Source organism: Lolium rigidum, chromosome 5 (genome assembly GCF_022539505.1).
Source record: "Lolium rigidum isolate FL_2022 chromosome 5, APGP_CSIRO_Lrig_0.1, whole genome shotgun sequence".
NCBI classification, from domain to species: Eukaryota; Viridiplantae; Streptophyta; class Magnoliopsida; order Poales; family Poaceae; genus Lolium; species Lolium rigidum.
Window position 1 is genome coordinate 198,758,366 of NC_061512.1, and position 12,439 is coordinate 198,770,804.

The 12,439-nt window shown below is 41.6% G+C and overlaps 1 protein-coding gene across 3 annotated transcripts; it reads left to right on the forward strand.

Moving 5' to 3' along the window:
* The first annotated feature begins 8,781 nt into the window (after positions 1–8,781).
* Positions 8,782–12,196, forward strand: LOC124658131. Of its 3 annotated transcripts, none has more exons than XM_047196557.1 (5): positions 8,782–9,343; positions 10,363–10,441; positions 10,954–11,077; positions 11,462–11,505; positions 11,960–12,196. In XM_047196557.1, the coding sequence occupies exons 1-5, from the start codon at positions 9,076–9,078 to the stop codon at positions 11,961–11,963; spliced, it is 519 nt and encodes a 172-aa protein (XP_047052513.1). In that variant the 5' UTR covers positions 8,782–9,075; the 3' UTR covers positions 11,964–12,196. The 3 variants fall into 3 exon arrangements, with proteins under 3 accessions (XP_047052513.1, XP_047052510.1, XP_047052511.1); XM_047196554.1 differs by lacking the exon at positions 11,960–12,196 and adding an exon at positions 11,734–11,953; XM_047196555.1 differs by lacking the exon at positions 11,960–12,196 and adding an exon at positions 11,734–11,953 and having other exon boundaries at positions 10,381–10,441.
* The last annotated feature ends 243 nt before the right edge of the window (positions 12,197–12,439 follow it).

A 12,439-nucleotide genomic window follows, 5' to 3' on the forward strand; every position in this document is an offset into this window, starting at 1 on the left:
GCCGATTACGACTAATTTAAATTGTCATGACTGCTAATTCCCAGCATCAAGATTTTTACCATCTCAAGATGCACACATGTGCACAATATAGAGTTATTTGAACAAACTATGCAGACTGTCATATAGAGGAGAGGGACTTCAGGATGGGCAAAGTGTTGGAACAAGCTTCGTTGCTGGATGGCAATTCAAAAGCACGCAACACATTCCACCTTAAGCCCAACTACATTTTTTTTTTGGCAAGAATTGGTGTTGCTTCGGCGCGGTAACGAATTGTGTCTTTCTACTTGCAATTGACCCTGAAAAGTTGTGGTGTTTTATATCTTAGAGGATGAACCACACTTTCATTCATAAGCGGTTTTTTATGATCTCTAAATATGAATTTTGTTTTGTAAATGTCACCTGTAAAACATATAGAAGCAAACATAGATATTTCACAAATATTTATGACACTATTATTTTGTACAAAAAATATTCTATGGCAAAAGATTTAGTTTTTACATATAATTCATCTCAAATTAGGCAAAGTTGTTATTGCAAAAAGTTTACCACTAGTACTATTCTTGTAGACAATAAACTACCGTTCTGAACAAACTCCATGGCAGCGCGGGGTGTCTGCGCGCGCGACTGAGATCCGGTGCCCCGACTGAGGCAGGGCACGGATGAACAGTACCGTGCCCTGCTGCCTTGGCCGTTGGATCGAAAATGAATAGACCAGATTTTGCACCGTAGCACGCACCGTGGATGTCACCGTAGTAGGTACTGTGGACGATGCACTGTAGCAAATATACTGTAGCATACGCACTGTAGATGTCCCCTGTAGCATGCGCCTGTTCACGTTCATCCAGCCATCGGTTCTCGATCCAACGGCCAGAAAAGGCAGTAGGGCACGATACTGTTCATCCGTGCCCTGCCTCAGTCGGGGCACCGGATCTCTGCGCGCGTATCGAATTTCCAGTTCCAAGCGCGGTTCATTTTACCCATCCCAAGACACAACACAACCCTATCCGCCGCCACGACCCACCCGGCCCTCGTTCACCCAAGCTTTTGGGCCGGCGCTCCCGAGCTCGCCCTTCCTTCACCCCTACCACCACTCAGCGAGCGGAATGCTACTACTCTTGCCTCCTCGACCACGCTCTCTCCCGCTCTACGTTTACTAGATTTAGATGTGCGCCTTGGCGCACGACCCCGTGGAGCTCGTGTCAATGTTAATTTTTATAAGAACGATAAAAATAATTGTCAATAGAATAATACATCCGTTGCGCTTTACAAAATGATGTTGCTAGGTTGAAACTTGGATAAAGCACATACAACTACAAATATTAGCAGCAAAGCTGATATACAATCAGGGAAATAGAAGAACGTTCTATGAAAAGCAATAGAAGGTAGTAACAGCGAAAGCAACATCTACATAAGCAGCTCATGGACATTCTCCGGACATGGTCCGCAACAGCACAAAGGAAACATGGCCACAACAGGTACTTGCACTACCAAAAGGAAATACCACCGTAAATGAGAAGATAAAATTAGCCAGCAGTTAAAAGCGAGACAAATGAAAGAAATGTTAAGAGTTGGAGATTAATGCATGTTTGATAATAAAAAATACGACAGGTGTAACTCAGTTGCAGATTTAAGAGAAGTAGTTCTTTCTCATTCCCCCAAATGCTTTTCCAGACTTGTTAGCATGTCTCTTGTCCACTAAGATAGTTAAGATACACAATATTTAGCATTGTCTAGAGAACAAAGACCTACACCTCACTGATAAACAATTTTAAAACAGCTATACGTAGATAGTCCTCTTACTTATTCAAGGGTGTGAAAATGAACTTCGGTAGACCTTTCTTGCATCCATTGCTACATGATAGTTCCCCATATCCGAACCCGACAATACAAAATACAGTGATTATAAATTCGCTACCAAGTTGTGCAGAATCTAAGGCACTGCCAACCAGGGCAACCATTGAACACCTAGTTGAACTACGAACTCAGTTTTCGTGGACACATCCCTTCTAATAATGGTGGAATGCAGATGAAGTGTAACCTTATAAATCCAAGTAATGGCTGCTTGGCATAATTTAATTAGATACCGTGGAATTTTTTCAGTTCCATAAACTGGTGAATAAAAATGCTACATATTACTGATGGAGAAAACCTAAGCCTAAAAATTTGGTTGCCTCTGTGGCTAACATTTTCATCTTTCCATTAATTACAATTGAACCTACAAGCAGAGTAAAATTAGTTACAGTAAGAAACATGTACATGCGTGGTAATCTAATATACAAGCCAAGGTAAGGAAGACTGCTGTGTGACCTCGGCTGCAGAGTGTAGTAGAAAATGTTTAACACACACACACATAGATATATATATTTATAAATATATATATATAAATATATATATATATATAGGATAAATACTTCCTACCCCTGGGTGTAGTTACACCCATATCTAATATACTACCATACGGAAGTATATACCATACTTTACCGGTTTGAGTATGTACGTATACTATATCTAAGATACTCCAAACCAAGTTTGGTGAAAAAAATAAAAGTGAACCCATAGTTTGCACTATATATCCAAAATACATGCATATGTATACGTAAAAAATGAGTCTACGTAAAAAAATCTGCATACTTCCTACAAAGTAGTATGAAGTATATAAGAATATTTTAGTAGTATATATACTATTTTGTATGTGGTATATACATTTTTTTACGTACACTCTTTCTTTACATATAAATATGCATGTATTTCGGATATATAGTGCAAACCATGGGCTCATTTAAAAAAAATTCACCAAACTTGGTTTGGAGTATCTTAGATACGATATACGAACATACTCAAACCGATAAAGTATGGTATATACTTCCGTATGGTCGTATATGAGACATGGGTGTAGTTACACCCAGGAGTAGGAAGTATTTATCCTATATATATATATATATAGAGAGAGAGAGAGAGAACCTGAAAATTAGAGGCAGAGGAGGGCTGGCCGATATGTTGTTGGCCGCCATCTTCAGTGATGAAGACTGGAGAACTGCCTTGTCGTCCCGCGCTCCACCATGTATGTATAAATAAATGTTGCAAAAAATGCAAAGAAAAGTTTAAGTATACTTCAGATTTAAGCAGAAAAAGAAAAACAATCACACGAGTATTTGTTCCCAATATCAAGAAAAGGATATAATACCAATTAATATTTCATTCATCCCTGGACTATTTTGGCTACATCAAAGCGGTGTAAGTCACAACAACTACATCTGAAAACTGTGTGCAGAAATCGTACATGATCTAGAAGGTTACATGATTGTGAGTGAAAAAAAGAACCAAATATGAGAAATAAGCAGGTTCCCTTTTTTCCCTAGCCATCATGATCAACATAGTCTATAAATAGATGTACACTAAGCACAATTTATTCATCACCTCTGAAAGTCTATGCATTTATTTACTTCCCCACCTCTCTCTCTCTCTCAAAGTCTCACATCAGCACGACACTACCGACTGCCATTGTGTGATGACAGTATAACTGAAACCATGCGTGTTCATATGCCCATAATCTAAGAAGAGCATGGGAAGTCGTCCATGAAGGTATGAGCACCTGATGAAAAATGATACTTGGACTAAAAGTTCCCTTTCTTCATTTTCCCTTTCTTCATTCACATCAGAGAGAAAGGATATAATACCAATTAATATTTCATTCATCCCTGGACTATTTTGGCTACATCAAAGCGATGTAAGTCACAACAACTACATTTGAAAACTGCGTGCAGAAATCGTACATGACCTAGAAGGTTACATGATTGTGAGTAAAAAAAGAACCAAATATGAGAAATATGAGCCAAACCAAGAATTTGGTTCAGGTTTAGAGAAAACAAATATTAGAGAATCGATTAAATCTAGCACCGGATCACTTCGCAAAATATTATACAACTAACACTCAATTGTTCTGTGGAGAGTAGCAAAAGTAAGGAAGAAACAACAAGAGCTACATCTACATAAGCTACATGTGGACCTTGTTGCCGCACGAACTATTCTTAGCATTAAAACATACATCCAAGTATATTTTTATATAATAGTTTGAACCTGAAAAGTAATTTGACGTTTGAACTCTGAGGCTTGTAACTTAAGGCACCATATTGTCCGTGCAACAAATGCCATAATGGAAATGTTAGGTCTGCAACACCATTCATATTTATGGAGACCAATTAACACTTCTGAAGTTTTTACCGTAGACTCATTCTGCAAAAAGAAAATCCCTAAGACATTAAGTGTAACAAAAATGCATATAGACAAAGGATCAAACACCTTTTTCACACAGGAAAAAAGAAAAAGCATGCAAGATAAAAAATAAAATCTTATCATTAACTCTAGTGCCATTCTTAAGCACTGTCTCATTGTCGTTGCCAAGAATGCGTCCAAATAAGCTCACCAATAATATCTTAGAAGAAATTTCTAATTCTAGAAGCACAACAGATCCTCGTTGGATCCAAGGCCTTGACATGTAGGCCCTTCCCATTTTGTTCCAAGAGAGATAACGCCCAAGCTTAGCTATTCCGTATAGTACGTCGCAGGAACCCGATTTGATCTAAAAACAAAATTGGCATAAGCTGTATATGAGGTTATAATTAGTTAATACAAGTGGTGAAGAAATCCAATTATTTACGGTGCCTTACATCTAATGCGCTTGAGGCCCTTATCCGTGAAGAAAACCAATCAAGCACTGTCGAGCACCAACATCAAGCAATATGTGATGTACGCTCGTTGATCCATAGCTAGATGTTTAGATTCAATGCGTGTGAAGCCTTAATCCGTCAAGAAGACCAATCAGCACTACCGAGCACCAATATCAAACAATATGCGACGTACGGTCGTTGATCCATAGTCTGGCTGTTTAGATTCCGAATGAATAGGTAGAAGCTCTATCACTTGGTTCGGCAAAGGACCTGGCACACATGGTGTCCGGAAGGGTGGTTATTTGTCTTGGTTTAAATATAATAAGGTGTCGAACAAAATCAAGATAAACCCAATTGCTAATAGTAGTACCGTAAGCAGTGGGAAAATGTGAGGAGTCAAGCAATGTATCACCCAACTCATTAAGCCAACTTATCAAACCGTATGAAATATTTTGTATACAATATTATTAGGCTGAGCGCATTGCCTATTGTATTTCACTATCGGGACAGCTTGTTTGGGCGAGTATATTGGGTTTGCTTGGATAAAGTAGTTGCTTTGCAAAGGCAATCATTATTATCCGTTGACATAACTTGTTCAATTGCTATCGAAGTGGGTTAACACACAAAGCTTCTGATTTAATTACTATGACCGAATCTCGGAACATGGCCTTAAATTCACATTGCTTTGGAAGTAAAGTGCAGGAGATCATGCACATGAATTGCATCATAACATCAATCCCCACACAAAATTCTAAATATACATTGCTATTTAAAGCATGAGCTATAGGCGAAATACCTTTCAATTGATGAAGGACACAACAATTTGCTTCGTATCTCCCAAATCACTCCGGCCTTTATATCTGTAGTCACAAATCAAATGTGAGAAAATGTGATATCATAAAAGTCACTGGCCTTTATACCTATATAGGAACACGGGTGAATGAGCTGTAATAATACCAAGGCTTGTAATTTAGTAGTTTGAAAAGTTGAAACTTCGATATATATAAGGAAACAAAAACCGACTTAGTTATTCTAAGCAGCTCTCAAAAGATCTAATATCGGGCAACCAACGGGCAACCAGATAGAATAATTGTTCCAAAAGACAGCAGATAAGGATGAAATGATTTAATAAAAGTGAATTGCAGAAGACATGCCCAAGCATTTTTATTACAGACTTCTTTAAACTTCAGATATAATATATATTTACCATGATCAGTAGAATTTTACAGAAAGTACATGAAAGAAAACACCCTATGATTGCTTAATCGCTCATGAAAGTGGACAAGTCACAGAACAATGAGAGTTACAGGTGCATCTGAATATCAAAGGCTAGTTAGTAATTCAGCTTAGTGATGTTTTAGGACCTGGAAGAAGCTTGTCGGCCGGAACAAATCTGAAGCAAAGATTGCCGTAATCCGAGGACTAATTTGCCGATGTCTCGGGCGTAGAGTATGTCCTTAGCTAGTTAGTACTATGCAATCGGTGGAGAAGCTTTGGGTCTTAAACATGCAGCAGTTGAAGTAACAATAACAAGTAAAGCTAGAGGGCAAATACTTCAAGTATGCGAGCCGAAGATGCCGGTGGAGACATCACCAAAATGGTCCCATGACTACATACTACATCCTGAAGCTCTCATCCAGCACCTACCATATGACATTTTCATTGGCATAATGTTAGACAGGAAGTGCACTTAAATGAATTCCTTATGAATGGTGCTAGCTACAACTGAGACGAATCACATATGCATCGGCCAGGACATAAGGATAGGCAGTTCCCAAACATCGTACAGAACTACCGGTCCGCAAAGTGAACATTATTTGGTAAACAAAACAGAGATCACCACCAAGTGTCGTACACACACAATGAAGTGCTTATCCTTTCACTTGAAAATTAATCCAAAGTATCTTAAACATGTCAGTAAGAAAACATCTCTCATAAAACTTAATATAACTACATAAACTATTTAGTAGAAATGTGCGAAGCTCGAAACATGGAAGAACAATAATTTAGATATAGTTCAACCTTCATGACCTAGGAGTACATAGCTCCTTGCTTTAAGGTAATTAATAGTTACAGAGAGTCTATTGATGCTCACAACCAACCAGGTATTCCATTATGATGCATAGGTCGATCAAGAGAGAGAGCATGGGAATGACTGGACTTACCAACATATGGTAGGTGCCTAGGTGTGTTTAAATAGGCGAAAGTGACGACCTCGCCTCGCCGGGGCTAGGGAACAGAAGTTAAGTCAAAATTAAACCAATTAATTCAAAGTAGATAAGTTCAGATTAAATTTCAAGAATGGAAATGTTTCAAAAACCTTTTCATTGCATTAAGCGAGTGCATTTGAAATCATTTCTTTAGGAAGCAAGCTGATTATGATTTAAATACTTTATCACGAGAGTTCAGTTAAACAATCAAAATAACAATGGTTATCATCAAACAAATAATGTGGAGCAACAACACATACCTTCTTCAGGCTCCAAATCAGAAATTGTATGTAATTTGTATGAGATCGAGTGCCTCTTACAGGTCAAGGTAATTCATCCTCTAGCTGCAACAATAAATACATGAAACCAATATGCATGAATTAGGATACTTTAAGCATTCCAGTTTCATTTATAGCAAGATGAACTTCGAACGAAAATTACCTGAAGCCCAAGAGCCCATTTTCTCTCAACTGCAAAATCTTGCCTCAAGCCAAACGTTGGAGACATGCAGCCAGGCTTCAGGTGCAGAACTTGGTGTTTCATGTGAAACTTGAGAAAAAGATGAGCCTGGCAGGTTAAATGAAGCACTAGAAGTCACGAGCAGCACTCCTATTTCTCCTCCCTGAAACCTCTCTTCTTCCCCACTACTTCTTCATCCCTGGCTCCTCCCCTTCCTTCCGGATCTGATGAGCAGCAACACATCGGGGTGGGCCGGCACTGAGCACCACAAACCTCAAATCATCTGAGAGATAGATGGAGGGAACTCACCAAAACGAGCTAGCAGTTGCCGCTGCCCGGACGAATCGGCGCCTCCATCCTGATGGCTCCTCCAAGGTTGCCGGTGGGACTCCTTCTGCCGCCGACCAAGCTCCGGCCTAAGCCGCACCGCTATGGAGGACACCTCCTATGACCACAAATCGGAGGTGGGCGCTCCTCCTCGCATAGATCCGCCGTGGACGCCCTCCTGCTCAGCAAGCGCCGCCCCAACGCCCCCCTTCTGTGCATCCTGGCATGGTCGCCCGCTCGATCTGCCGATCCCCCTTCGTCTTCTTGCCAAGGGAGAGGAGGGAGGAGCAGGAGAGACGGGGTGGGATTGGGAGAGGAGGCGAAGCGTGAGGGGATTTGCCAAAGGAGGGAGAGGCCGTGCCGCCGTCCGCTGCCTCCTCTGCTCCTCTGCTCCACCCCGGACGCGCTTGCCCGCCTAGCCGTCGCACGTCGACCCAATCGCAGAGGAGGGCATGGCGAGGTGAAGCGCCGCTGCAGCCCGCGCTCCTCCGCGCCCTCCCGCCGACCACGCGCATCTTCCCGGCAGCTTGCTTCGCTCCACTCGATGCTCGCTCGCCCTCGCCGGTTCGGCGAGGGGATGTGGCGGCCGTGGATCGCGTGGTGGAGACTGGCCTAGGGTTTCTAGGGGAGAGAAATGGGACTGAGGATTGGGGAGAGAATGGGATCGGGGATTGGGTGGGCGGCGGACCCCTATGCCCGCGATGACACGCCCAACCAAAGCTGCCTCTCTCGCAGCGACCGACGAGTGGACCCGAACGATGGTGGGGCCCACGGGCAGCCTCAGCCGGGTAACACACAACAATTGCATGGATTTATCTAGCTGGTGGCCCAGCAGGAGAGCAGCGCGAGTGGAGATCTTTCCACGCGCGAGTGCGACGCGGCCGACCGAAGCCAACCTCACCCGCAGCTACTGACGGGTGGGCCCGAACGTTGGTGGGACCCTTGAGCAGCCTGAGGCGGGTAGGATACGTCCGTTGCATGGATTTATCTAGCAGATTCTGAGCCAACAATGAACGGCCGAGATTAGCTGATGGGAAGATCAAACGGTTCACGTTCGAGGATCGATGTGAAGCCCCCATGGGGGGGCAGCTATTATACCTTCAGATGGCTATCCCCCACCGCCACTTTGCCACGACCTTCCCCTACCACCGCGCGTCCTTCACCCCACCACCGCGCCGCCATGGTGTACTCTTCACTGCCTGGCCTCCGTCCCTCCTCCGTGTCTGATCTGGAGACAACGAGGCGCTGCCCTTCGTCGACGAGGATTTTAAGCTAGCCGTCCAGCGTGACCCGTGGATGGACGGCCTCGCCGTGGTCGGCGCGCGTGAGATCCCGCGGTGGACCAATCCAAGAAGCCGACGGATCTGACTGCGGGATCACCGGAGCTGGCCTCGGGGTCGCCGGATCTGGCCATGTGGTCGCCGGATCTGGCCATGTGGTCGCCGGACCACGACTTCACCCAGCCATGCCGCATCTCACTTTTACCCTTCTTCCACTCGGTTTTTTTCTTTCTTTCTAACTCCTTTTTCTCTCTTAATCTCTTTCTGCAGGTGGAACCCTGCAAGTATACGGCTTCTCAGACCTCGGCTACAGCGGATGGCGTAGCTTCATGGCCGGCACACAGGGCGACGCCGATGAGGATCTTGTACGCAGACTTCCCCATGAACGGCTCTACCTCAGGTAATTTTCTTGGTAATTTATGGATTTTTGGCCTTTGGGATATCACTAGATGTGCATGTGAATAGAAAATTTGTGCGTCTAGTATACTTTCACGACTGCCAGAACATACATAGCTACTAGGCGAGATGTCTCACATACCAAGCAAGGAGAGGTAGTCACGAAGCTAGCCATAAATTATATTACTAAATATTGTTTCACTAGGGTCGTTGTAATTTACTTGATATTGTGTGAACATGGTCTAATTTTTATTTTCTAGCGATTAGTATCAGTCTTTGCTACTGAAGTTTGATTAATCAATTCCACTATGTCTTGAATTAGCTTCACTATGTGATGAATCGACTCCACTATGTCTAGGAATTAGCTCCACTATGTGTTGGGGCAATTTATGTAGAATTTGATACACACAGTCAACATAGGGCTGGAGGCAGTATTGTTATTGCAGTGTGTTCTAGTGGTAAACCTCGCTGCTGTTTATCATTGCAGATGTTCTGATATTTTCTTGTACATAGCAATTATCAGCTCAAAGATCTCTCAATTGAATGCACTTATTTGTACACTTCTATTGTTACCTTCCAAGGTTGCATTATAATACAGATCTAGCTGCAGTATGTGGTGGTTAGTTTACTGCTAGTATGTTGAATTCAGATGATAATTTGTTTCTTACATAGACTTGTACTGTATTTCTTTGTACTTGAGTTTATAGTAGTTTGATAGGGTTCCTTGTTTCCGGGTGGTGTAGGAGGAGGCAACGTTCAAAAAAGTGTACTGATTGTGTTTGACTTGCAGTTTTATGCTTACTGATTGTGTTTTACTCGCATTTTTGTCCATATATGAACTAGAAGTGCACGATATACATGAGGATATAATCAAAAGGAGTTATCCTGCTCTTTCAGTTTTAGCATCTTTGCATGCATGGTTTTTTTTTATCAAAGGAGTATATCTATTGTAGCTGGGCTTATATATTGCATTGCTGGACCGATTGATTGATGCAGATATTTGTCTCAGTTGCTGAGTTGTAGTGCTTCTAATTGACGCAGGTGCACATGCGTGTTGCTTAGGATATATGGTCTGCTTCTGGACAGCAAGCGATTGGATTAGGTAAAGTCACTTCTGTAATGTCTTAGACACTATACATATGCTGATTACCTTTTCCTGTGTATGGTGTTTTTTACCTATTCCTATGTAAGCGATTTAGCATTGCCTATTTATAGAGAAGATTAGGGTGATGAGGTAGTAATTTAATCTGTATTGAAAAAATGGCAGTAATTAAACCTTGTGAGACATACTTACAAAATAATTTAAAGTAAAGTGTGAAGTGGTAAATTTAAGTGTAAATGATATGAGATAGAATGGTCCATCTGACCCCAATACACTTATAATTTGAAGGATAGACATGGACAAGGCTTCTCTTCTGTCTAAATTAGTTGTGCAATTACTTCACTAAGCCCAAATAAAGATTTTTGCAGCTTCTAACTTGCAAGAGGATTTATTATAGACCCACACAATAAATATATTGTACTGTCTTATGATCATGCTACATATTTTACTGATGTTTCCTGCTCAACCTCCTCTAATGCGCTGCATCTGTTGAAACTGGAATCTTGTTGTAGGAACCCGAAGATGGCGCTCTCATGTTTGGGACCCTTTGGCCTGATCTTCCGCCTAGGGCCAAGGGATACTACACTGGCCTTGACGTCTTCCGCAAGGAGGCCCAGAATTGTGTCTGCCTCCAGGGTAATATTACCTTCCTGTCTCTTCTGCATCCCATTTTTTTATGTATTGATAGTCGCTGTTTATCAATAATTTGCTATTTATCACGATAATTTCATATGCACATATAACTTAATGCTTTGTTCACCTGAGCTTCATTTTTTGTGAGTTTTGTGTAGTGATGCTTTAGTTCTTGTTGAGTTTAGTGTAAGCTGTAAGGAGGAACTTCATGTAAAATAAGCACCAAGTGCATGGCCACAGATGGTCAGTTGGTTGTTATGTGGTTTTGTATTTCTCGTAGCATCTTATATGCAACCGAGATTCTTTTGGCATTGTATCTTTTATGCAAACAGCCTATTTTGCCTGCTTCTGATCTTTCAGTGATGGTAAATGAAACAATTTATGCAGGTGATGGTCCTGGTTCGTGAAGGACTCAATCATAGCATGCCAAGGTAACTAAATCAGTAACTGAACATATGTAGTATTTGCTCTTTTGTAGTCGTGTTTGCGCAGCATGTGAACAATCAACTGAATCACCCCATTTACTTGTCCTTGCAACTGCATAAAGTATACAAACGTAGGAAGGGGTCTAAACGAGATATTCTGTTGTCAAGCTGCTGTAGTGCTTATGGTGAGGCCATCTGATTGCTCACCTCTCTGTATCTATGTCTTATGTGCAGTCCATCTACAACAATTTTCTTCCACCAGAGGCATAATTGATGTGCTCTTGTATCTGAAATACGGTGCAGACTGTTTTTAAGTTCAGAAAAATGCGCAGAAAGAAAAACACTTGAATTATCTTGCTGCCATTTGACACCGTCCTTTTTTTGAAGTTTGTGGTGAATTAGCTTCCTGCCATTTTAACTCTCTTTTTTGTCTTAATGTCATTTATCTGTTGGAAAATAGTTGAGGATGTGAACGCTTTGGAGGCAGCTGCTGTGACAAAGGATAAAAAGATGCCTGAAGAATGAAGATAGTGCAGCACCGTTTCAGTTGATATGGTCTGCATGTTTTGCTGCCTGTGTATAACTGTTATTGAATTTTGTTCTAAACGTGCTGTTGTAAACTCTTTTGAATTTGTGTTGTGAGTCTGTAACTACCTCTGTTCTGATTTTTTTTGGAATGAATCATTTCTGGAATCAATTTGATTGAATATTCTTGATAAAAAGTGTAAACGAGTGAAAAATCTATTGCGAACCATTTCTACGTGGAACCTGACAACTAGGAGCAATCTGACTAGTGTAACCATTGTGTGCAAAAGAGAAAACTGAACCTGTAGTGCCAAAATGGTCGTGGCCTAAAAATAAAAGAGCTTAAATATTGGGCTTGGCCCATGTAACCGAAAAAATGAATGGAAAAAAAATATATATAGGCTGAATTGTTGGC

Coding starts and splice junctions, on each gene's coding strand:
- LOC124658131 (XM_047196554.1), top strand. CDS start 9,076: ATGTGGTCGCCGGATCTGGCCATGTGGTCGCCGGACCACGACTTCACC. Junction 11,078..11,461: donor GAATTGTGTCTGCCTCCAGG/GTAATATTACCT, acceptor CAATTTATGCAG/GTGATGGTCCTGGTTCGTGA. Junction 11,506..11,733: donor CTCAATCATAGCATGCCAAG/GTAACTAAATCA, acceptor TCTTATGTGCAG/TCCATCTACAACAATTTTCT.